Raw genomic sequence first — 26,301 nt, 5'->3', positions numbered from 1 at the left:
CCTCCATTTTCTCATGCCATCGCTGGTAGCCCTTAAATTGAAAAGACAACTTCAACAGGGGATCTCTGTGTTGTGTGTGTTTCAGTGCTCAGCCTGTACCTTGCTTTCTCTCAGCTTTTTGAAACAATGCCCCAGTGTCAAATTTCCACCAGAAACCGTCACCACAAACATCTAGATGGATTAGCTAAACCTGTGCCTACCCATTAATGATGTATCATACAACAAGACCCTGTGAAGTTCCAGGTTGAGAATGTCCCCTAAAGACCTACAGAGAAAACAGCTCAAGCAAATGTTCCTCCACTGGTTTACTGCAGCCCAAGACAGACATCTCTGTGGATAGGAGCAAAATAGGCAGGAAACATTGGTCATGGACCTTTCTGTGCATTACAGCATTGTTCAGAGATCATGGGAACTTCATAAAGATATCAGACATACTCCTCCACTGCAATGAGCTACATGTAAATAATTAATTTCTTGGATATACTCAGACAGATATCCTAATTACACAGGATTTGCTACTGGACACACATCTTTGAAAATAATTTCAATGCAATTATAAAGGTATTTTGTGTGGACAACATCATGAAAAAATATTAAATGTGCTATTTATTCATTCAGGGATAATATACTATTTTTTCCTGCATATTTGAAGTTACTTGGCTAATTAATTAGATAATACATGCTAGAGTTAAGTTTTCATTTTTCATTGCAACACATTGCATAAATGACAATGTTATAAACTTGTACCTCTGCATTAGGTAAGTGCATTTTGGTCAGCTGATTGAGTCAGATTTTTATTTTTGTAATTCTTTCCAGTTGATTGTTTTTGTACTGTAAATTTAAATTAGCTCAGTGACTTTACCTATAATTTGGGCCTTCCAAACAGACCAAATTGTGCTTTCCCACCCTTCCATATGTTACTAGGGAAGAGAGGCAATATATTAATGCCAGTCCTATAAAAATATCTGTAAGGAAACACTTTTTTACCCCAAAGGGTAAGTTCTGTATGAGTTTATATTAGGTATTTGTCAAAGGACTTTTTTCCCTGTTAAAGATGGAGACATATGAATCATAAAAATATTCATATTTGAGACAAAATATCACTACAGATATGTTACCACAAAAATCAATTGTCAGTATATGTTTAAGAGTAGCAAATTGGTGTTAACTGATTTGCTATAAAAATTCCTAAAGACTGTGGAATGTAAAGCCCTCTTTCAAAATTCACATAGTATTTCAATTTTATTTTTAATGTAGTGAGTGAACTTGTTATTACATACACATATTCTAGAGGCCTTTCAAGAGTTTTAATTTTAAACAAAAATCATGTGTAATGTCAAAGTCTGATATCTTGCCTGTAGTCACAGGACCCACTTGCAGAACTTGCTGCTGCTGCTGGCTTGTGGCAATGTGTCAATTTCTCCTGCCAGAAATGTGCACAGGACAAGTTGGTGAAGTAATTTCAGCCACATGACGTCATTACAAACACAGCCTTAGCTCTTCCAAAAGTGGACTTTATTGTTAATATAAATATATATCTGTAATTACTGACATTTATATTATTTGGCTCCTGTCCTAAGTTATAGATACAGTGATGATAAAAGGTCTTGCAAGCCCTTACCTAAGCAAACTGTGCTTACTAATTACCTCCCATGGTTCTGGGTTCCTGTAAATAAAGTTACTCATATATTTATAAGCAAGTCAAAATCTATACAAATATTTCTAAACGTAACTTATCTTACTCTTTTGGGCAAACAGAACTGTCTACTGCTTCGAAAAGAATGCTAAGAGTGAAGGCATCCAGGATTCTTCCCAGCTTCTGCCAGGATGTGACTCTGCCATATCACTGGATATCCGACTGAAATACTTTATCCAGTCACATTTTTAAATTGATTGAGGCCTGAACCAGAAGATCCTATGTGAGTAAAAGGATGCATTACTTTTAAGTAAGGAATGGCTGTTGATTTTTCATCACTGTTCCTGGACAGACTGGGGTCAGAGGGTTTGTTTTAGAAGTTTGTTTGTTCAAAAGGTGTAGCTTGCAAGACACGTGGATCAGGAAAGTGCCACATGGAAGATGTCAAAGCAGCAGCCTCAACATTTCTCCCTAATGTGAAAAGGAAAAGGAAGTCCCTGAGGTATGCACTATTCAGGGGAGAACCCAGAGCTCCCATAGGGATGCAGTATTTAGGGAGAGAACCAAGAGTCTTCCCCTGAATGGAGAGACAAGTGATGAATTCTGGACTGCCTGGTATCTTAGGGGCACATCTCGCTTTAAGAATTATTTGGATCCCAGGCTGTAACATTTTCCAGACATTCAGATTGCAACTACTAAGCCAGCAATTTTATGCTTTCCCTTCCCTGACTCCAAGAGCACCGCAATATAAGCAGCCAGATTTTCTTCTGCATTGTGTTTTTTATCCATTCAGCCAAAATTAACAGTCTTCTAGGATAACGTATGCCAAGTGAATTTAAATCTTGTGGACTCAAATCGACCTAAAGTTGATGGATACATTCATGCCTACTGCTGAAATCTACCAATTACACAGAACTATGTTAACTTACCATAGAAACATCTCATCTAATAGCACAGATGATGTTGAACTAACTAATTACATTATGGCACATAGACAATGAAAAACATAACGAAGATGACAGCACAGCAACAGCAGATGCTGCACAAAAGAAAAATTAGAAAAATATTGCTCTGCAAAATGCTCTCAGTTAAGGTTTCCTCTGTTAAAATTAATCACAAAAATTAGTGATGATCAGATTTCAGAAAAAGATATGAACATTGTAATGCAATTTGGAAAACATCATTAAGCCATTTAAAACTGTTCCTTGAGAAGGTAATTCCTGTTTTTTGTATCACCCTCATTTTTAAGACTAGTAAACATTTTAGTGCCTATGGCAGAGTTTCTTGGTAGAATATCTTTTCCAATAAGGAGAGGTCCTAATGGCTCTCCCAGAGTCTGAATTTGGTAGCTTCCAGCCATTACAGGCTTAGATAATTAGACAATGTAGATTTTATTTGAGCTTGGCATTTGCTCTGTTCTTGTGCTCTTAACTGTCAGAGAGCTAAAATATCAGTGATTGTTGATTATCTGTAGCATGCCTTGTTGCTTTATATATTTTAAATTGTACCAGATCCTACATAACAAATCTAAAACTGCTGAGTATGTTTAAATGTAATATGTACATGGAGATTACATCCAGATGATATATTTCTAGACCTATGCTAAAAAAAACTAACCACAACACCGGTCCTCTCCCCTTTCCCTGTGGAAGCTTTCCATGAATTCCCAAGTCTGAATGAATCCCAAGTCTGCTTTAAGCAGACTCTGAACATATCCCAGTCTATGGAGGAACATAGAAATATAATTTTCTCCCGTGTTTAAATCATACCTATGGTGCCATTCAAATGTCGATATTTTATTTTCTACATATTCAGAAGCAAAATGTATCTTCGCCATCCTACGCTTTCCCATTTACATTTCTCCCAGGTAGACAATTTTCCTTTCAATTCTAAATGATCGCTGGGCACACGGCTCCGTGCCCAGCCCAGGCCGGGGCTGCAGGGCTGCGGCAGACCCACAGGTGGCGATGTGGATAAAGCACACCTGGGCTGCGACTGCGGGGCCGGGCTCAGCGCCAGGCTGTCCCCGGGCGGGCAGCATTCCTGCGCCGGGGCGCTCACTCCTTAGGAAGCGCTCCCGGGAGAGTTCCGTGTACCTGTGCGGGCACCGCGTCTGCGTGAGCCGCCGGCAGGGGCAGGTTTAAAACATTTTGTTGTTTCGGATACCGGGGGGCGCGCGGAGCTCGTAGCTCGGTCACGCTGCCGCCACCACGTACTTGACAGGGCAGCGAACGCGCCCGCGGGCGGCGGGGCCGCCCTGCCCTGCCCTGCCCGCGGCTCACGTCGAGCGGGGCCCGAGCGCTGCTGCCGTCCGGCGGGCGCTGCATTGGCTGCGCTTACGTCAGCGCTCTGGAATCGAGAAACTCCTGCTCCCAAGTTTTTCTGTCCTTTAGCAGATCCCGGCAGTGCCGCTGAGGGGGCTCCGCCGCGAGCGCGGGGTGACAGGGGCCGTGTGTCCCCTGTGCCGGGCACCGCCGGGCGCGGAGCTGCGCCGCGGACAGCACCGCATCCAGGAGCACTTTGTTATTCCGGGGGTGGGTGTGTTCCAGCGATTCGCGGCTGTGCTTATCCTGTGTGCTGCACTTAGGCCTCGCAGGCGTGCAGTTAATACGTAGGGGGTTTTTCATAGTTTTAAGCGTTCCCACTGAACATTACTTCTTCCGATTTGCCGTCATCCCCGGGCTTCTCTCTCAGAAATGCAGCTGCCTGCTCTGCTGAGGAGCGGTGCCGCCAACTGCGGCTGCTTAACCCACCGAAACCTCCACTGGGGCGGCCACCGCGGGCCGTGCCCGCCTGAGTCCCGCAGCGCAGCTCCCGCGGGGAACGTGTGGCAGCGGCGGCTGGACACGGCCCCTGAGCTCGCAGGGCGAGCCGGGCACGGCCCGCCGCCGCCTCTCCCCGCCCCAGCGCGGGATCCCAGGACGGGGTGCGGGCACCGGGGCCGGACGCGGCAGCGGGGGGCGCCACGAAGGCGGCAAGTAGCGGCTGCTGCGGCCGCGCCTCCCCTCGGCGCCTCCCCCAGCACGGCAGGGCCGCGGTGGCGGGGGAAGCGCCCAGCGGCCGGGAGGGCTCCGACGGACATCGCTCCCCGGGCGGAGCGGGCCTGCCCTCGGGGACAGCGGGATGACCCCTCGCCGCCAAGTTTCTCAACTGGTGGCCGGGAGCTGGCGGGCGGGGCCAGGCGGGACGGACGGTGCCCTCACGGCCGCGCGCCTCCCCTCAGCGCCCGGGCGGCCGGCGCTGCCCACCTGACTCCCTCCTTCCTCTCCATTCCCCTCCTCCTCCTCCTCGCCCCCTCCCTTCCTCCCTCTTTTTTTTTTTTTTTTTTTTTTTTTTTTCCTCCCCTCTCACTCATTCCTTTGTCTTCTCGGGGATTGGCAGGTTTTATTATTCCGCCTGAACAAGCCGGGGGCGGATTGGCTGCGGCGGGCTGACGAGGGCGCCGAGCCGGAGTGTAGTTGGGATTCTGCTCTGTCAGTAACACATGTGTGAGGGCAGCGGGCACACGCGCACCGTGCGGGCACACACGCACTTGCAGCCTCACGCTTAGACGGGCACAAGGGCCGCCCCCCGCGCCCCGCCAGCGCCGCCGCCGCCGCCGCAGGATCCCGGCAGCAGCTCCGCGCCCGGCCCCGCTCAAACTCGCCGCTCCCGCCCGCTCCGCTGAGGCGCTCCGGCGGGCCGCGGCCGGCCGACTCCGCGCCGCGGGAGGCTCGGGAGCCGCCGCAGCCCGGAGAGGGGGCGGAGGTGGGGGAGCGGGGGGGAAGCGGCACAAAGTGAAGCCACATTGCCAAACTTGCCCGGCGATTGCAGCATCGAGCGGCGGCGGCGCCCTGCGTGTGCGGCTCAGCGGCGGGGACCGAGCTCTGCAGCTCCCCTCCCGGGAAGCGGGAGCTGGAGGAAGGACCCGGGCAGACGCCTCTCATAGCAATATCTATATTTTTCCAGCCTGGGCTGCCCCTTGCCGGGCGGGGGGCTCCCTCCAGCCGGCGAGAGGGCGAGCGCTGTGCTTATTTCTTTGCAAGAAGATCTCTTCAGGCACCCCGAGCGGCGCTCCCCGGCCTTTTGCAATATAGAGGGGAAGCAGGTAAGAAGTGCCGGTCGCTCCCCCGCGTCTCGCAGCGTTCGTGTGCGCGGTGCCCGCCCGCCGCCGCCGTCCCGCTGCCCACCGGGCGGAGGGGCGCGGAGCCGCGGACCCCGGGCATTGTCGCGGCCCCCGTACAAAGCCTGGCGGCGGCCGCCGCCGGAGCGCCTTCGCTTACCCCCCTTCCCAGCTGCCGCCGGGAAAGGGCTCTGCCTGCCTCGGCTGTGAATGGAGGGGACGGGGGGGTGGGTGGGGGGAGGCTGGGGCGCCCGCTTCCCCTGTAGTAAACACTGTTCTGAAACAGTGGCAGAAAAGATCAAAGTGAGCTCTCTATTTCTCTCCTCTCCGGTTCCCTTCCTGCCCCACACACAGTCTTTTGTTTCAATCCAGGAGAAAATCGGTGAATCACCTAATTAAAACCAAGACATGAATTAAGCATCCATTTTTGTACTACAAATTTCCAGCTCTCCGCTTGTCCCTCCCTTGGTCTCCATTAAAAAAGCACCAGAGACGCTGTTAAAAGGGGGGTATTTTGCCTCTAGCTTCTAGCTCTGCTTTCTATTTCACTGACTCCTATCCCAGGACCAAAATTGCTTGGCTCTGTAATTACTAGAGTAAGCCTATTTAAGTTAAAAGCTTTTCCCCCCCCAACTCTAAATGAAACTTGATGAGGGCCCGTCCTTAGTTATCAAGGGAGTCACTTTCTGGTCAGTCCTCTTGATTCATCTTTTTAGATTTAATCAGCATTAAGGTATTGCTTGTCCTTAAGAGCTTTAGCTTAATGGGGTTACTGGATGGTTTTCTCAGTGTAACGTTTCCCATTTTATATTTATACATATTTGTCTTCGACAAAGACAGGTTAAGGTGGTGGCATGGAGCCTTTTTCTTTCTTTTAAGAAATCCGAAGTGATTTAAAGCATAGGAAAACGGTTTAAAGACTCGGAGCAGGAAATGCAGATTCATTAGGCTGTAGCTGGAAACTGTAACAAAAGGCAATTCCTTGAACAAATGCATCAGAAATCAATTTACATAAAGGTACACGATGCGTTCGGATAAATGCAATGCTAATGGCTTTTAGAGTGGTTTTCTTTCCAAAGTCTCGGGGTTTTTGTTACAGCTTAATTGGTGCAGTTCTCCTGGTTTATTGTGCGGTCACTGGACATACCTCCAGGTACTCTTTCTGAGGAAATGTGTGTTTAAATCGGCCTCAGTTCTCCCCTGCAGCCGAGTTGGGCCAGTGTCAGGAAAAGTTCCTCCTCGCTGCTCTGGACGTATCAGTCTGAAGGTCCTTAGCAGATAGCCAGATGCCTCGGCATGAGCACATACGGCTTACAAAGGACAAAGACAAAACATGCTGCTTAATTGGCAGTAAATAACTTGATCTTTTTATAGTATAAGTGACTGGAGGAACACCGGGAGTTTATTGGACCCTGGATTGAAGGCAACAAATTAATCGGTTTAGAGTAAGCTTTATGAATTGATTCCTATATTATCTCTCGGTTGTCCTGCTTGCATAAAGCATTTATTAGAAAGTGAAAAATGCCCTTAGTGGCAGTTTCGGGGGCGGCCAGAGTAACCGCAGCCGGAGCGATTCACTTCATTACTCGACCGCTTTCTTAGGGTCGGTAAACTTTTTTCTCTTTTTTCCTTTTTTTTTTTTTTTTTGGTAACAAAGCTTTAGCATTTAAACTGCTGATCAAGGGCAGATTAGCGAGACAAAAGTTGAGTATGTTTGTGTAGGAAGTTAACAGGCGTCCTAAAGTTCAATGATCTATTATTCGGGCCAGTGTCCTCAATCTGGAGTGTTTTCTCGGGGTGTTTTTAGTTCTCTAAAATAAAACCACAGAAAATAAAATCCCAAGGCCTCGAGGGCCGCTCCGGAGCCCCTCGTTACCGCCCCGAGCCTGCGGAGCCTCTCCTAGACTGAAAAACCAGTTTCACAACTTTTTTTTTTCCCCCCTCCACTCTTCACACACTTTTTTTCATAAGCAAAACAAACGCCGGGACTGTTCCTGACTTGTGAGCTGCAGCTGCACAAGCCCGGGGCGGGGGGGCGGCGGGTTGCGCTCGCTCTGCCCCCCGCGCCCGCCGCTCCCGCCAGCTGCGCGCCCGCGCCCCCGCCCCGGCCCGGCCCGGCCGCCGTTGCCCCGCGGGGCCCGGAGCGGCGCTGGCTCCGCGCTGCGCCCCGGCCCGGCCCGGCCCGTGCTGTCCCGGCGCTGACTCGCCCCCGCCCCTCTCTCCGCGCAGGCCATGGTGAACCCCGGCGGCAGCGCGCAGCCGCCCCCGGTCACGGCGGGCTCCCTCTCCTGGAAGAGGTGCGCCGGCTGCGGGGGGAAGATCGCCGACCGCTTCCTGCTCTACGCCATGGACAGCTACTGGCACAGCCGCTGCCTCAAGTGCTCCTGCTGCCAGGCCCAGCTGGGGGACATCGGCACCTCCTGCTACACCAAGAGCGGCATGATTCTCTGCAGAAACGACTACATCAGGTGAGGCGACGGCCAGGCTGGTGAGGACAGCTTTCCCCTTTCCTGCTGCCTTTTTCTCCATTTTTCTCTCCCCCCCTCCCCCTTTATTTCTCGTGGTGGGTGTCTGCAGGGTAGAGGGCTGGGCTGGCTCAGGATGGCTCCTTCCTTAGGAGGGAGAGACGTGCGGGTGCGGATGTTAGCGCCTAGCCCAGGGCGAGTTGCGACTGCCAAGTGGAGGAAAGAGTTGGGGGGGCTGAACGACGACTGTAACTTTAAAGTGGTTTGTCAGCACAAAACAAGTCCTAACTAAAAATAAACAGCAATCAGAGAGGCTAAATTAATCTGCTTTGTTGTAGTGTTGAAGGAGAAGTGTGCATATCTGAACAGTAAATGTTAAAATCGTAGGGCTTAAATAAGGCTGTGGCAGAGGTGCTAAATAATGAAATGCCTGCCTTTAGTATCTGATTAATTATGATATTTACATAAGCACCTTTAAACTCCTTTGAGTGGAAACAGAATGACTCATTCTCTGTTCTCCTTGTGAAAGAGCTGATTAACCATCAGTTGGAGGGCCATGGATTCTACTTATAGCAAAAAACCAGTGGTATGATGTTTGTCTCAGCATTGTTACAGAGAAGCTTTGAACTGATATTTCGCTTAACTTCCAGTGTAGACAATGCAGGAGATAGCAGAGGAGGTATATGCTCTTGCCCTTTATTTCTTATCTCTTCCTCTTTTGAAGCTGTTTGCTTTAAATGCCACAGATTTGGGTAGGGGGAACTAAGCCTCGCTAATCTCACATCTGTTGGGGTACAGTAAGATTATGCAGAGTATCCCTTCCAACAAGTTTCCAATATAATTAATAGAATTCATGAGGTCAGGTGCCCGTACGATCTTTTCAGGTGAACTCAAGCTACTTAAACTCATTAATTTAAAAGGAGGCATTTTGAAGGATTACACATTTAATTTGAGTAAATGGTTTGATAGACTGATGCACATGAATGCTTCAAGGAGGTGTTCTGTTTCAACATTCAGTAATTAAAAAAAACAACAAAAAAGCCCCATACCTTCCCAGCATCACAGAAATGCTTAGTTAAAACAAATTGTGTTCTGTTTAAATGCTTCTGGCTCCTCATTAATAGTAAATGTCAAGAGTTAACCCAGGATTTCCCTTCTTTCTGATGGCCAAAAAGCTCCACTTTTTTTTCCTTTCTGAAGAAAAGAAAAACCTACCAAAAGCAGCCATCAAATGTTACAAGTTTGGTTATGTTGTAAAACTTAGGTTTGAGAAGATGCAGATGGAGCACAGGGACCTCCGTAGTTAAGAGGATGGAGTTAGGATTTGGTTGCTCTGATAGTGCAGTTTCTGACCTGGTACGTGGCCGTGGCTTCGTGTAGGGAAGTGCATGGAACAGGTCCTGTGCTATGTCTGAGCAATTGAAGCCTTGGCTTTGCTAGTTTCAGAGGGGTTTTTAGAGAGAAATGCTAAAAAATCAGCACATTGTGGGTGCACAGTGGTGCTTTTTGGTCATCGTCCTAAGCAACAAACCCAAGTCTGGCACAATAGTAATTAAATAGAGCAGAACAGTGTAAGGGAGTCTTGTTTGAAGTGGAAAAATTGACACTACTGTTAAGATGCACTGAATAGTACAGATTCATCGCTCGACCAACACCTTCAAACAAACCCTCATGTCTGATTGCTACTAATTAAAAAGAGAAGATGCGTCCACTGTGTCCCAGAGGCAAGTTCAGGCAAGCTTATCACAGTCCTCTGGTTTTGTGTTGCCAAAAATTAATACTCGTTTATTTTAATGTAGGCAATTATGAATAGGATGCTTTATCAGATGAGGGGTTTCAATTGATCTCCTTATCCTGTTGTCTGACTTCTCTTTAGATCTGTGTAATTTGACTTGCAAAAATAACTCTGACAGATGCTTGCTGAAACTTGAACTGGACACTGTACACTCAAGGTGGGGTAGGATGGCCTGGTGCTGCCAGGGCTGAGTTAACTTGAAGCTTTCCCGCTGGAAATGGGCTTTGCAGGCTCGCTCGTGGGTCACGCTGGCACGAGCGAAGCTCTCGCCCTCCAGGTGTGTGAAGTGGTTCCCTTTGGCTGTGGAGGCAGTGCTGCTGCCAGCGAGCCTCTCCGCTTCCCTGTGCCATCCTTCTCCCCTCTGAGTTTTCCGGCGGGTTTTTGTGGTGGCGCGTTCTCTCCCCAGGCAGAGCCACAGCGCAGCTCTCGGCCGGAGATGGGGGCACGCTGGACATGACTGGCAAAATGGGAGAGAGGATTGATTGGCCCGGCAGGCGCCAGGTGAAAGGGACTTGACTCCTTCGGGCCAGGACCACAGGGCCATTTATTAATGAGCTTTTTAGCTGTCTCAGGCTGTACGTGGGGTTTTTTGTTGTTGCTTAAACAACACAACACTCCCCTTTCCCTCCCTCTCCCCCCCCAAAACCCGAAAACAAATTGGCCATAGAGCTACAGCTGCAGCTTTCATTGAAGGCCAAGGTTTCTGGGAAAAGAGGGAGGTGAAAACCTCGGTCCGTTCCCTTCCCTCCCCACGGCGATCAACGCGCTCAGGGAGAGGAGTGGAGCGCAGCCCTCCCAACCTTGAGATGCCAGATAAAGCAGCAGCGTGGCAGCGAATCCGCACAATTAAAAGCTTTAATTAGTGTCTCCTCCATTTTCTCTTAGTTCTGATGGGTTTTATCTAATGAGATCTGGTCGCTGGCTTAGATCTGCTCGGAATGACGTGTCCGAAATGAATGAGAGCCGCGTCGCAAACAAAACATTTAATTAACAAAATTGGCCTCTAAGAGAGAGCAGGGAGTGGTGGGGAAGGGGGAGAGGGGAAGATTGCCCGGGCGCCTTTTAAAGGGGCAGCGCCCGGCGCCCCTCCCCGGGCGGCCGCTCCGCGCAGCGCGGCGGGGGCGCAGCCCCGGGGCGGGGGCGGCCGGAGCCGGGCGCGCCGCAGCGAGGCCGCTCCGGGGAGGGGGCCGCCGGGCAGCCAGTTCATTTCCCTGGTAATCAGCGGCAAGCTGCTATATTCAGGGAATGCTGTCCCTTTAATTGAACAGGCTAGGTAATTAAATGGCACTTTTCCAATAGGACGTGCTAGGTAAATCTAATAGTTGGTTATTTAATATCACTTTGAAGTCTGCCCACTCAAGCACAATGACAGCACAGGAGCATGTGAACTATTAGCTAGGAAAAAAAAAAAAAAACAGGATCTCAAAAATTAATTAAATCGCATGCAATTTAGGGGGAACGTTTATCTTGATTTGTCATAACAGAATTAATTCAAGGCCTCCAATTCACTTGGGGGCAGATCTGTTACTCTGAATTAACCAAGCGTAATTTGGCTGGTTTTTTTTTTCCCTTTTTTTTTTCTTCCTCTTCTCTAATGCAGCACTTGCCATTATGCACAGCCCCCCTTTTAAGTATCAATAGCTTCTGGTGCTTTTAAGGTGCTTGGTCTCTAGTTATTCTGAAGTACCTTTAATGGACTTGGCTTCAGGCATAATTTCTGTGTTGCCTTTCTTTGTTACATTTAATATAGCTGGTGCAGAATTTAGATTAAATGTGGGGAATGTACAAAAACACTGATTCCTTCTGGATCAGTAGGTCTGGATGTGCATTTCTCTTTGCTAGGGCTTGGATATATGTATGTGGACGCAAATGTGCACCATGTCGTGCAAGAATCAAGAGTGCTTAAATCTGTCTCCACGATTTTGGAAAGCAGTGGAACCTTACTTTGTTAGTACAAGTTGCTAGAGACATGTTTCTGCTGATGCTGAATTTTGAGCAGCAAGATGGGAAACTGGGTTGAGAAGATTTCTTGCTGCTTTCATTCTCACTCTCCTACAGAAAGTTCTGAAAAAAAACCCCACCAGCAAAAAAAAAACCAAAACAGAAGCATTTGGAAGTGTGGGAAATGCTGTGTTGGAGCCACACAGTAGTTAATTTAAGGTGGCTCAGTAAAATGCTGCTAAGTGTAGAAGAGCTGCCTTGTCCGTAAAGGGAACCTCTTGATGTTTGTGATTGATTGCATTGCCCAAATGTTGAAATATTAATGACCTTCTTGGACTGAGGACCCAAAGAGGAAACTGAAACCAATTCTGTCATCACAATTAAAGAGTCCCCTGGCTTTAATTAGCCTGACCTGGGGTATCTCTACCCATTGCTGCAGTTAAAGAGAAAAGAGCCCATTAAAGTCCAGTCTGAGACCGATAGCTACTTAATTGAGCACCTAAAGCCTCAAGCCTTTTAAATCAAATACTGTCCTGGACAGTCCCCCTGGTTAGATAATTAGCTCTCCAGCTTCCCAGAAACCATGCAAAACAACTTTTTCAGGAAAGAATAGTTAATGTGGAAGACTTCCTTTGCTGGTAAGAAGAAATAACAATTTTTTAAAAGATAAAGCTTCTTTCTGTTAATGGCATTACAGAACAAAACCATTCATAACAGTAGAGATGGAAAAATAAGTTTAATTTTGTTGGTAAATAATAATAAGCCACGGAAAGCTGTTCTGAGTTTGTAAGTAATTTTTAGGAATCTTAGCAGAAGATTCAGCTGAAGTGGCTTCCCAGAGTAGAGTTGTTCTGGGAACATGCTGGGGGAAAACTTAAACTGTGTGGAAAGCCTCGGGATTAGTTTGACTCCATTTATTAGAATTCACAGACATTCAAGGTGTGGGACCACTCTAGTTCAGAGAGAATAGTATAACGAATGCTTAATGAAGACAAGTAGTGCAATGAGATCAGCATTCTGAAAGCTGTGTTTTCAGTTGGGTGGTGCAATTGTACAGGGGGAAGAGGGGGGTTGTGAGAGACAGCTCATCACGTTCAGATGGACAACTGACATCATCTGTCCATCTTTGCCCTTCTACCCAGCAATGCCCTTGCTGCCACCTCCTTATTCTGGATTGTTGGATCTTTGCTCTGGAAGTGTAGCAGTGCCTTTCTGCCTCCTCTCACAGCCCTTCCCCGTGCAATCTCTAGTGCCAACTTCATTCCTAGCAAGGATGAAGGAAGGAAAATGCATATTGCAATGCTTTGGAACTAACCTGGGTATATCATGTAACTGTTCTGAACTGGTCCTGGTTTGGAAGGTCCATTATTTGCCCTAATAATGGACCTTTAGTTTCCAGACAGTTTAGTCCCTTTGGTGGGGAGGTCCTGACAATGTATTAGTTCAGCTTTCCCTTTGTAACCGCTGTGATTCTGCAAGAACGTGTCAATGTGTCGTGGATCTCAGACTAATTAGTTTTGAAATGGAGTTTTGATTGAACTCTTCAAATCGATGCTGCTGCAAAATTTGTTTCTCAGCTTCCTATTAAAAGCCATCTTAAGGGGCAGTTTTACTACTCTCTCTGTCGTTCAGTCGATACATTTAATAACAACTTACAGGCTATTTTCAATAAAGTGGCGACAGCAAATTAGTAGTTTGAACATGACAAGCCTCCTCTGCAAGCTCAGATTCTGAAAATTCAAAGCAATTATTTTTATACAGAGGCACACTGCAATCATTCAGATTACGGGTATTCTGTTGTAATGTGTGTCCTAGGTTGACACAGACAGAATTTTATGACTTTATTTGGACAGGAAGGAGATGCAAATATTAATATTTATTATGACACCAATACGCTAATTTGTAAATCCTATTGCTGTGTTTTACATCGTACAGAAAAGTGGGTCTGTGACCCTGCCAGCTAGTTCAATTTCCTTTTTTACTGCAAAATGAATTGTGGTAGTCTTTATAAATATTTGTGTCTATTAGAGGCTCACGCAAAAAGCAAATAAAGGTTTTTCTAATTCTAGCCAAGGCAGCCTGTAAAAGTAGAACTCAATAATCATTACTGTATTATATTTTGAATCGATGCATTGTGCCTTTAAATGGATTTGAAGAATTATGTATATATTTTTCTTCACCACTCTTCTGCCTGTTCCCCCCTCCCCCCACTGCGTGTGCCCCCCCCCAATGGCAGATGTTGTGGTCTCATTTGATTGCATAGGAAAACTGCAGTGATACAGCAAACACCCAGAGAGATATGATGACAAATGGGTCCAGATCCCGGTAAATTACTTTCTGCTCAAATCGAAATTTCATTCAGTTTGTTGCTAGCAGAGATGAAGTAATCTAAATTGTGGACTCAGGAGCAGATAGAGGGAAGTTGGAGCAAGCATTTCATTATCAAGAGAGAGAGAAGGTTAGGATGAAAGAGATGAGCAGAGGCAAATCTAAAGTGTTGACACCATGATTGAAAAGGTTAACCCATACACATTATATATCAACCTGGATAGCAGAGAGTTTCTAATGGAAACTCTGCACTGATGGAGGTTTACTGGAGTTTCAATACACTGAGCATGATGTCTTCTTAGATATACAATCAAATCCTCTTAACCCTTTTGATGACTCATATCTCAAGATATGATTAAAGTACAAAAGAGTTCTTCATATAATTTCAAGGACACAATGCATTTAAACTCCAGTCATGAATTGTATCTTTTTTTTTTATGATGAACCCAGTAATCTGATAAAATGTGTGTAGTACAGAATTGTTTGTGTTTCTAGAGGTGTAAGTCAATATTTCTGATTAAATCCTGTGTAACCATATCCAAGGTAAGGTGAAGCTACCAGTTGTTACACAAAAATAAACTTTTTCATATTATGAAACATAAGCAAGTTGGAAGACGGGGGTCAGAAGTCTAAAATAGTTGTGTAATAAACCATGGCAGTGATGTGCAAAAATGCCTAGAGCCTTCTGTGTATTAAATTATTCATGATCATCACCTCTGTTTCAGGTTATTTGGAAATAGCGGTGCTTGCAGTGCCTGTGGACAGTCCATTCCTGCTAGTGAGCTGGTCATGAGGGCACAGGGCAATGTCTATCATCTTAAGGTGAGGGGTTTTTTTCTGTGTACTTTCGTTTTTAGCAGCTGATTAGTGTTGCCATGCCCCTTTAGTGTAGAACCTGCATCTGCTTGTGAATGAAATGCAAAATAATAACTACAAGAAGGAGTATCTGTTATAAAGCTTTGCGTAGTGCGTAGCTTTGTTCCCTCGTAATCGCTAAAACTCTGCTTGAGTTATGTACTGCATAGTCCCAACAGGTGAGACTAATGCCATATTTGGAGATACTAGAAACCAAGCAGCTCCATATCTCAACTGCACTTGCAGTCTCTGAAGTGTAATTTTCAAACCTGCAGCATACTTAATTTGTGCTGTAGTTTCACTTGCTGTCTCTCTCCTTTGCCAGTGTTTTACATGCTCTACCTGCCGGAATCGCCTGGTCCCCGGAGATCGGTTTCACTACATCAATGGCAGTTTATTTTGTGAACATGATAGACCTACAGCTCTCATCAATGGCCATTTGAATTCACTTCAGAGTAATCCACTACTGCCAGACCAGAAGGTGAATACTCCACAATTACTAATAAGCTTTCTTAGAGCTAAATGAAGATCAATTTCCTTTCATTCTAATAGTGGACATTCCCTGCCCCTGCAAAGAGACCTTTAAGTAGCTGAACTTACCTTAAGTTATTTAGGCACAGGGTTTGGGGGAGAAAATATTAACCTTTTAAATATGACATACAGGGTGAGTTAGTTTATTTTGGTTTGGGCACGTGCATCTGTACAGGTGTTGAACTCCTTATGTACAAAGCAAAATGGAGAGCATATATTAATACAGACTTTTAAGAAAGAGAAATAGTATTTTATTTTATAATCCTGAAATCAAATGCTTACAAGAGAGCAGGTTTCTGAGGGAGGAAAATTAGATCCTTTAATATGGAAATAAATGCCTTGTGAAGAGAAAGTTCCTGGACTAAACTAATGTATTTTATTTTAATATTAAGATTTTAGTTGAGGAAGGATGCTGGGGTACTCTTTCAGAAGTATTTTCTTGCCTGCTTTGCATGTCATAACTCAGATTTTAAAACCAAAGTGCTATTTACTTACTGTTCCGTAACACTAATATCTCAGCTAGAGGTTGTGTATCTCTGTGGTTGATAGTTTTGGTTTCTAGCTAAATGAGTAAATGATGATTGCACAGGTCGTAGAGTGAAGAGGAAAAAAAATTCTGATCAACAGTTGTCTTGTAACTCTGAAACTGGATAGTTTTAGATGTATTTTAATCTTCTTAATCAGTCCTAAAGCTATGCAAGTGAGTGCATTTTGATAACTGCTGTGCCTAATTTGTAACAATTACTGTCAACCTTGAGTTAAGAGACTGTTCATTCCACCCTGGTCCAGAAAAGAGTGGATGTATGACTCTTGCACATAATTTTATTCACATCATATTTCATACTGATTATGTATTGATGACATTGATTCATTTACTCTTTACAGCGCCACTTGCATGGATATTAAATCTTATTGACCACAGATGAATTTTAATTTCAGATTGGTGATAGATTTTTCCATCAGCTCTGATAGTATATTTGACTTTTTCATCATTAACCCAGGCAATCACACAGCACTGAGTTATTGCAATGAAACAAAAAGTGCACACTTCAGTTGGTAATTCTTTATAGATTTACAATAGGAACTTCATTAATGTCTGTAAGGATCACAAAAAATAACATTTATCTGCAAGTAGAAATTCAAAAGATTAAAAAAAATCTGGGACAAATGCTAGGCTGATCTGTTCTGTAGTGTGCAGTGTATTTTGGAGTGCTTTTAGTCTGTGGAGAAATATGTCCGAGAAAACAGAAACCGTTCTTTATTTTACTTTTATTTTTTTGGTTGTGTTGCTACATTTCAATATCTGTGTTTGCCTTTTTTTTTCTGTGCATAAATTTACTGATTAATTTTAAGTATTTTTTTAAGTCTTATACGGTGAATGTAATTACATCAAAATAAAGCATGGACCTTTTTTATTTACTTAATTTGTCAATCGAGGTGATGAGAGAATTGAGTACAAAAATGCTACATAGTTAGGCAGAACAAAGATAATTAAGATTGGAAGAGAATGTGCAGCCTCTTCTCAAGGAAGTACAAATACAGTTAAAGATTCATAGATTTATACTGTTGTGAATTTTAATGAAACAAATCTGTAATATAGACTAGCTAGCAGTGATTCTGTTAAATGAATATTTATAGGTATCCCATTTCAAAATATAGGTAAAACCATTCATCTTTATACACTGCAGTAAAAGGTTTACCATTCTGAGAGTGGTTTATCCACTTGTCTTCTACGAATGTAAAGTTTAATGTAACTTCAAATAGGTGTCTAAATTGTCATTTAGTTTTATCAGTTTCTTTCTCTGCCTTAGCAAAAAATAAAAATGATTTAGCAGCAATAAAAGCAGCAGACATGATGAGGAACATAGAACACGGCAAAGAGAAGTAAAAGGGACTGGGCTTGCAGAGCTCGTGGCTGCAGGTACCTGGTGGGGGCTGAGTGCAGAGTGCTGAGGGCAGGGTTTGTCAGCCCCTGTCACTGCCTGGCAGTGGCATTGCTGCAGCCAGGGCTGAGGCACACGAGCAGCTGCTGGGGAGAAGGTTCAGGGGACACGAGCTTGAGGGTTTTTCCTTTATAATACAATACCTCTAGAAATTGTTCTGACTTCTACTGTTTTTCAAAGGGAATTGCAGAGCACCGTAACGCCAGAAAACAAACCCAGTTAAAGAGACAAATTGATAGTTCATGTATTTGTCAGGTTTCTGGAACTTTGGAAGCTGCAGGGCCAGTTGCTAAGAGAGTTATATTTTATAATATATTTTCTTATATTTTATATTTTTTAATAGTTTTATATTTTTCTTTTTTAATAGTCTAAAGATTTTAACATCAGAGATGTTTTACAGGAAGCTGCCTGTTTTAGGGACACTAATTAAAAATATTCTTCCACTGTAACACAGTTGGCTGTAACAGATACTTTTTATTAAGCATTACAGATCAATCCTTTTCCATGTAATTCTATCACTAGAGATTACAGAGATAGCATAATATGCACAAGTTTGTTTTTTTTTAATTTAACCAAAGATATTGAGACACTCCCAGCATTAAAACACATTTTTGTTATGCATTGAAGGTGACAGTGATGAACTTACTCTTTTCTCACTGCAGTTTACAGGTGACCAGTGCAGGCAGGAAAGGTTGCATGGCCTAACTTGGCTTAAAAACTTGGTTTTTTTTTTAAGGAGCCAAACGCAGGGATGTTTGCCATTCCTGCCTTTTGCCTCCCTGAGGCAATTCACACATGTAAATTATAACTTCCCATCACTTGCCCTGTAGTTTAAAAAACCTTGTTTTCTCTAAACTCAGTACTGTTGCCTGCTGAGTGCAGACTTAGTTTGTGATGTCCTGTGTGCCGTTTCATTTGAAGGGGCTGTATTGTCAAGAATTCACTCTGCTTTTTTTGTACTGGTAGTATTCCTGTAGTATTTCTTGTTTGCAACAGTATTACCACCTACTGAAAGTGTACATTTCCCACTGGTTGGCAGTGTTTGTAACAAATGTTTGTCTTCAGCTTCTATGCTTTTAAATAAAGTATGAGTTACATTACGTCTCTTAGAGAAGATCTTAAAAATCTTCTAGTTTACATATCACTCAACAATTCCCTTGTAGTTACATAATTGGTGTTGTCTGTGTCCATAGTAGAAGATATTTGATGCTCATTTATTAAATATGCTTGCTGGCTGCTCCCTAATCTTTGTTCTGGACAGACAAATTACCTTTCTCACACTGAGCTTCGGCTCTGGGGAATTAAACCTCCAAGCTTCTACTACTTTAATTAGCTTGAAAGTGGGGGGTTGCAGTTACTAATAGACCTCAGGCTTTTAGTAACTTAGAGAAAGGGTGAGAAAAGAACTTCCTGGGAAGCGCAAAATGTCATTTAAAAGCCATAAAAATCTAATATATATTATTTCATTTTGGTAATTGCAAACAGATTGTATTTGAAGACTATGGATGATCATTCCTATTTTATCCACGAAAGTTTAGATTTTTATTGAGTTAGACACTTTTAATTATCGCAATTCATTAACACCAGTATGAAAGCACATGTTTGACTTCATATATTAAAATGTTTATGTAACATTAACTAACGTACCAGATGAGGAATTTAAATGGGAGGGGGGAATCCTGAAATATCTATATTTAGCTCTTGTGCAATGCAGCATATTAACCAAAGTTGCCTTGGGAGGATATTGGCTGTACTTCATATTTGCTTTACACGCTATTTCTTCCAATTACAAGATCACATTACTCGCTTCTTCAAAGGCATGGCATAATGGTTCTTCCCTTTCAAACAGGGCCCAGAAAAACCACCTTATTCACTGTATGATTTGTTAACAGAAAGTACACATTTCTTGTTGTAGTCTTTTTTTCATTTCTGCTGTCTTTAGTAGTGAAACTGTGAAAAATGTTTGCTTTTTGCTGTTTAAAGTTGAAACGTTAGCAGTATGAATGGGCAGCGTAGAAAGCCTTTAAGTCATAGTTAAAAAGTGGTCTAATAAAAAAGAGATTAGTGAATAGGGAAAAACAAAAGCAGTCATGTTGTAGTTTCCTATCTCAAATTTAGCTAAGATACCCATTTTTATTTCTTACAGGTCTGCTAAAAGGCCAGAGTAATGCAGAATGCGTGCCTTCATCTCAAATTTTGTTCATCACAGATGGATCCCATGTCTCCAAGTAGACAAGTCACCTTTGTAGCTAGCATCAATGCCAGCTCCATACCATTGCACCTTCTTTATTCTTGATTGCCCTTCCCACATTTATTGGTGTATTAAAATGACTGAATATGAACATTAAGGACTCCATGAACCTGGGCTAATGGGAGACTGTAGAGAAAATGAAAAAAGATCCACCGGAGGACATCTTGGGGGGGGCGGGTGGGGAAGATGACTAATGAAGCTAATTAAAAGAAGCATTGAAATCTGCTTTCTACCCTCATTAACAATTAGCAGGGCACTGGCCAGTTTGTACCCTGTGTTTTACCTTAACAACATTCTATTTGCTCTTTGTATATTTAAGTGTTGTAAGGAAATGTGTTTCAATCAAACTGAACATGAGATAAAGATGTGGCTTTTGTGATATTCTATCACAAACACTTTTATTGTATCTCTGTAAAATACAATGTATGTATGCATGTAAGTGTTTTTGTCCTAATGTTGCTACTTCCCATGGCAAAAAAAAAGAAAAAAAAAGAAAAAAAAAGTCAGGCTCATAGCAGCTACTGTGTAGAAATTTTCACCTACTTCTAATTTGCTGAATGAAGAAAAATCTTTTATTTGTGATATTTTCAGAGACATTTGCTCTAGTATGGTGTATTTAAATAATAAAAAGTAAAACAAAACCAAGTATGGGTTTTAGAAGCTTTGCTTTTTAAAAAAATTACATTCAAAACATTCTGCAACTTCACCTTACATAGTCATTACCTGAATTGTCAATTACCTTTAAAAGTAGGGTTTTGGTTTCTTATGCCAAGAAAGACTCTGCTAAACTACTTGACCGTGTTACTTGTGGCAAGGATTGCGAGTACTACTTCAGAATTATATTTTTTTTCATGGAGATTCTTAATTCTGGTATCAAGAAGTACATTAGAATTCCCATTGCAGTGAATTACAGCACACACAGAGGCACTGTGGTCTCTTTCTTTCCAGTTCCTTCTGTTTTAAGGATGTGCCTGTGTCTCTGAGCATGCAAGCATAAGAGGATATGAGTATACCATAAGAGGTCAAAAAAATAAAAGCCAACGAAAGGTCTGTACCTCATGCTGAGCACTAGAATTGACTATTCATGGAAAGGAATACAATAGCCATTCTGATCTGAACAACAGAACTTTATGTTTGCTGGGGTGAGAGACTTTAACTTTTCAACACTGATAATCTTAAGGAAAGAAAAACCTGTTTCCTGGGCTGTTTCTGAGAACCAGCTGATCTCAAAATATGATCTGTTTTCTGAAAGCAAACAAACAAAAACCACCTCCCCACAAAGCAGCAGAGCCACCTCTAAGCTTACAAAGGGAACAACTTCATTTTGCATGTTTTTCCCATCAGCTGTTTAGTGGTAGATCTGTGCAGAATACTTTTGAGAAAAAAAAATCTGACTGTTCATGTTTTTAGCAAGAATACTAACATGGATCTGTGGCTGTCCACTGTATGCCTTCAGTCAGGAACTTGCAAGCAACAACGATGCCTTTGCTGCGATTTAAAGCAAATCAATATTAAGAAATACTCTACTTTTATGGGAAACTAATACATTCATAATGCACCATTATTTAGTTTAATTCTGTTTTTTAGAATGTGTTCACTGCTCAGCTGCTTGGTTATGGAGTAAGTTTGACTTTTTTTTTTTTTTTGTGATGCCAATAACACAAAAAGCTGATTTATAGATTTATCTGTATAAACAACCAACAGCAGATATTTTTGTTTCAGATTCTACTTCATGATATCTAGTATACTGGAGGGCTGCTGAATTTTTTTCTTTTAACACGTCAGTGCTTGAGGAAGCCCCATTTCAGAGAAAAGAAAACGTAGCGACGTACAGTATCAGACAGTAAAGACAAAAGTCTTCTTGCATAACATAAATGACTGACACTATGTATGACTTTTAATTAAATGCACTTGTGGGTATTTTAAATAAGTTTCTAAGCTTTTTGATCTGGCATTAAAGTCTTCAGAGTCTGCAAATTGTGCTGCTTCAGTATCTTTGAAAAGACACTTGAAGTCATATGAATACAGAATTCAAGTATTAGTGAGACTGTAGACATCTTTTTATATTCTTTCAGTATAAGCACTCAAGGTACAGTGTTTAAATCTAGCATGTACAGATTTTTGGTTGTCCAATATAACCTAGAAGTGCTAAGAAGATAGCTAATAACTTCTAGTAAGAAACGTAGTATAGCATTTAGTGATGTAGAGGTTGAAGTTCATTAACAGCTTTAAATAAACTATTATATGACTCATTTGTAAAGCACAGCTACCTATTTAATAGCTTACTTTAAAAGCATTTCTTAAGTTGCAGACCTATAAGATTACAAATGTCACTTATGTTAGCATAATCCACATGCAAGTGATGAAGCCTTTGCTTTGATGTGCTAAATTGCAGGAGGACTAATGGAGCTATGAATATACAATAGAACATATTTAAGTAGTATTCTTGCTTTAGGTAAAACACTTTCTTGAACCAGAGGCATTTCACACAATGAAACAGGCTGTAATGGGGACGGTAGGTGTGGGCAGAAGGCTACTGGAAACACTTAGATTTGTCCTTATGTGAAAAATCACTTTTTTTAAGGAGATCTGTGAAGAAAAACACACACTTGTTCACCTTTTGTCATATGCATTTGCTGCACTGAGGCTGAAATACACCCTCTGCATTTAGTGCTGCTGAAAAGTCAAATAATCATTCAGTAAGAGCTTCCCTTTCAAAAATGAATGCTGTTAAAAAAAGAATCAAAGGAAATATTACTAATCTGAAATCATCCTCATGAACCTGGATAAAATGCACTCTCTATACTGCATCTAAACATCTCAATCATATAAATTGTCACTCTTATTAATGAAACAATTTTGTAAAAAGATTGCCCTCTAAATGGGTTTAATGTTTTTACCTATCCAGCTGTCTAGTTATGAGATTTACGCATCCTGGCAGGCAGTGGGACATTAAGCCTTTCCAAACCAAATTCTGTTTGCAACAAGATACTGTCTTTTCAGTCCTACATGATTTATCTTTAAATATTTTAACAGGTTATGCAGTATCTTATGAAATATAAAATGAGAATGTCTTAACAAAATGAAGCCTATGAAATTAAGTCACATCTTCAGAATATTAACCACACTGAGTTTGTCTTCCTTTTTTGCTGTTAGTTAGCACTGATAAAATTTGCATCACCTAACATTAGGGTAAATACTAAAAAGCCCCCAAACTCACACAGTGGCAGAGTGTGCCTTGCTATCAAGGCAGTGGAGTCACTGCTCCTGGAGGTGTTTGAGGAAGGACTGGACATGGCACTGGGTGCCACAGTCTGGCTGACACAGTGGTGTCCAGTTTAACTCAGTGATCTCAGAGGTCTTTTCCAACCTGATTCTGTGATTTCAAAAGATAGTTTCAATTTAAATCTTTTATCAAAGTATTTTGCTGATAGTTGTATGTGAAGTGCGAAGCTTTTTGCAAGTACCTATTCTGAACAACTCCATTAAAATAAAAAAAATCAAATTGGAAATTTAAAAAGTTAAAAAAAATTAAATTTAAAAAATCAAATAGGAAATTTATGTATATACATTTTTTTCAGGTATTAAATTTAATCATTGTGTTCTGGGTTTGATGGCACTGCCTGAAACTCCTGTATATGCAGTACCAGATAACCCTCCTTGCTGCTTGTTACTGTTACTACCAGGTGTATGCCTACTGTCAGTCCAGCTAAGCCACAGACAAGCTTATTGCAATTAAATAGCAATTTGTTTCTATGAAACTGCAATTAAAGTATTACTGATCAGCCATTTTAGATTGGCAGTGCTGTGGCTGCATGTTAAACAGAGGAGCTCTGGATTCCTTTCTGCAGGAGAGGCAGTAACAGTGAGGTGTAGTACACTCACCTCTGTCCCTTGTCAAGCTGGAGTATGAGTCCTTGCTGAAGTGCTCTGATCTCATCACCAGCATGCTGAGAGCAGTGACAAGTCAGGGCTCATCTCTGTGAGTTGAACTTGCAGCTTACAGGACCTGAAGTTATTGCTGTTTCTGTTCCTGTATAAGCAGGGATGTGTACACTTCCTACGGGGATGTTTTCAGCTCCAGATTGATTCTGTTCAGAATGGACAGCAAGTTGTGGGCCCCAAGCCAATAACGTTCTGCAGGTCCTGACTTGTTAGAGCTGTGTAAACAGGGCTACTATAGCTCCTTAATCATAACTGATAAAAGACTAGAAGAAAGCAATCAATTACCTTATAGGTTTGGTTTGTTTTGTTTGGTTTTTTTTTTAATAAAAAGCAGAAGTTTATCTGACACTGTGATTATTTTCACACCCATAGAAGGGATGAGAGATTAAAGCATCCCGATGGGTTTACCTGTGTGTACCTGGGCTTTGCTGGCAACTATATGCTTGTGATATTCTGGGGAAGCCACAGTGCCCCTGCCCCTAGGCCTTGCACAACCCACCAGCCACTGCCTGGAGTCCCTGGCCAAGCTTGTGCCATTCCTGGTTGAGTTGAAATCTGAAATGTAAATTTTTGGTGCAAATTAAAAACTTGTTTGTAAGAACTCAGAGAGGAATTAACTTTGTAGTGGTAATTTTGTTTTTTAATTATCACCATATTTTAACAAAGTCTGAGACATGTTAACTTTAGTTCCTGCATTTTTGTGGAGTGGAGGCTGTAGACATCCTGGTTCCTCTGCCAGAGGGGATGACATCACACCTGTGGCACGCATGAGATAAGCACTGCTTCATTTAGGCACAGGTTCTTGGCTCTGAGAGATGTTCCTTGTGGGGGTGAAGACTGGGGTCCTGCAGTGTGACCCATGGGGTGGGTGATTGCTGCTGGGGAAACTGCTGCAGGTTTGCTGCTCATGTGGCACATGGATAACAAATGTCACCTGAGCAGCTCTTGGCTCCTGGCAAATGGCAGGTAAAATGCCTGTGCTTAAACCTAAGTGCAAGCGGCCCAGCTGACAGTAATTCATTCACCCTGGTAGAGTGGTCTTGTGTCTGAGCCCAAGGCTTGAAAAGAGCCCTGTTTACTGGAGACAGACGCTACTGTGTTGAGGAATTTTTTTTCCTTCCTCTGTGGGTATTTTTTAATGAGTTCTGTTGTTGTGTTTCTTTTCACAGTAGTTCTAGCACTAAGCTCACAGAAATGTTTCTGGTGTGCAGGAGGCTGCACAATTCGGAGGGGGAGGCAATAGGATGTAAGGGAGTATTTGGGGGTGGCTCTCCAGAGGCTTTTTTTACCCCACTCACCTGAAGCTTGTCCACTGAAGGCCCCTGAGGAAGAGCAGTGTTGAGGAAGGCTCTGAGGGGGCTCAGGCCCCTGAAGAACCAGTCCTGACAAGGGCCTCAGCTTTCAAACAGCAGAGCATGCACCCAGGAAGGCTGGAAATTTTAATAGGTGCTAACTTTCAGTAAATGTAAGCTGAAAGTTGTCTCATATTCATTGTCATAATGGAGACCTTGTAGACCATTTTGCTATTTTGTTCCCATATGTAATATGGCTCTTACATTTTTGTGATCATTTTATCTTCTTAAATCGGTTCTCTTCTACATTATTCACCCAAGCTTACAAATGCTAAAGCTTGAAAAAAATTGTTTTTTTAATTATCAAAATGTTTAAAAAATATGTTAAATGTTCTGCTTCTTAGAATTGTTTTTATTTGCTGCTATGTATTTACCTTTAAAAAACCAAAATCAAAACAACATCCCTCAACAATTTTGTTGAAACAGTCCTACAAACTGCAGCATTAAGACCAAAATTAGGCCTGAGACATGCCTGCCACAAAAGAATTGTTTTGAAAGACAGTATAGTGGAGAGAAAATGGACATTTTGATAAAAGTTGTTCTTCCTGATTGGGTGCTGGCCCCAGGGAAGCTGCCCCCACAGACAGAGCCTGCCCTGCCACCTCTCCCAGCTCTGGTGAGGGGTCCCCTCTGGTGCCCATCGTGTCCTTTGCTCCTGGTGGTGGCTGCTGAGCAAGCCAAAGCTCTCCCTGGGCAGTCAGATTGCTCTGCAGCTAAACCAGATGATGTTTCTTTCTCACATTGTTGGAATATGCTGTTAATTACATTTTGAAATATCCATATACTTTTCCTCTTAGGGGATCTTATGAGCAAGGTTCTCGCTAACAACTTCTGTGGTTCACCATAACCTCTCAGAATAATCATTGCTTCCATTGAACCTATGCCAGTTGTTTTGTTAAACTAAGTTGAGAGAACGGGGCCTATATTAATTCTCGAAAGGCAAGAGATTGCCCTGTGATTTGGGGAAATCTTGATTGCTTACAGTATGAATAAATGAACAAGGCAGATATTAACTTTACACCTGACTTCAATTTCTTTGAGCAGTGAAGTAATGTCCAGTAGGAGGGTAAAATCCTGCTAAAACTCATAAGCCAGCCATAAATAGGCTAACTTTATTGTGCTGTAAAATCTTCAGCTGCTTATAGAAAACAAAGGGG

General features: G+C 42.9%; 1 protein-coding gene across 1 annotated transcript; it reads left to right on the top strand.

Moving 5' to 3' along the window:
- Positions 1–5,379: 5,379 nt before the first annotated feature.
- Positions 5,380–20,014, top strand: LMO4 (LIM domain only 4). Its single transcript, XM_054285733.1, has 5 exons — positions 5,380–5,723; positions 7,968–8,206; positions 14,993–15,089; positions 15,448–15,603; positions 19,743–20,014. Exons 2-5 carry the CDS (start codon positions 7,971–7,973, stop codon positions 19,749–19,751), a joined length of 498 nt encoding a protein of 165 aa, XP_054141708.1. The 5' UTR covers positions 5,380–5,723; positions 7,968–7,970; the 3' UTR covers positions 19,752–20,014.
- The last annotated feature ends 6,287 nt before the right edge of the window (positions 20,015–26,301 follow it).

This window comes from Melozone crissalis, unplaced genomic scaffold, assembly GCF_028551555.1.
Source record: "Melozone crissalis strain CALT ecotype California unplaced genomic scaffold, PUWL_Pcris_2 ptg000045l_1, whole genome shotgun sequence".
Classification (NCBI taxonomy): domain Eukaryota; kingdom Metazoa; phylum Chordata; class Aves; order Passeriformes; family Passerellidae; genus Melozone; species Melozone crissalis.
This window is presented reverse-complemented; position numbering and strand designations above follow the sequence as displayed.

What these genes read in the sequence shown, in the direction of transcription:
- LMO4 (XM_054285733.1), top strand. Translation starts at nt 7,971, where the DNA reads ATGGTGAACCCCGGCGGCAGCGCGCAGCCGCCCCCGGTCACGGCGGGC. An exon ending in TGCAGAAACGACTACATCAG is followed by an intron (nt 8,207 to 14,992) that starts GTGAGGCGACGG and finishes CCTCTGTTTCAG; the next exon opens with GTTATTTGGAAATAGCGGTG. An exon ending in GCAATGTCTATCATCTTAAG is followed by an intron (nt 15,090 to 15,447) that starts GTGAGGGGTTTT and finishes CTCCTTTGCCAG; the next exon opens with TGTTTTACATGCTCTACCTG.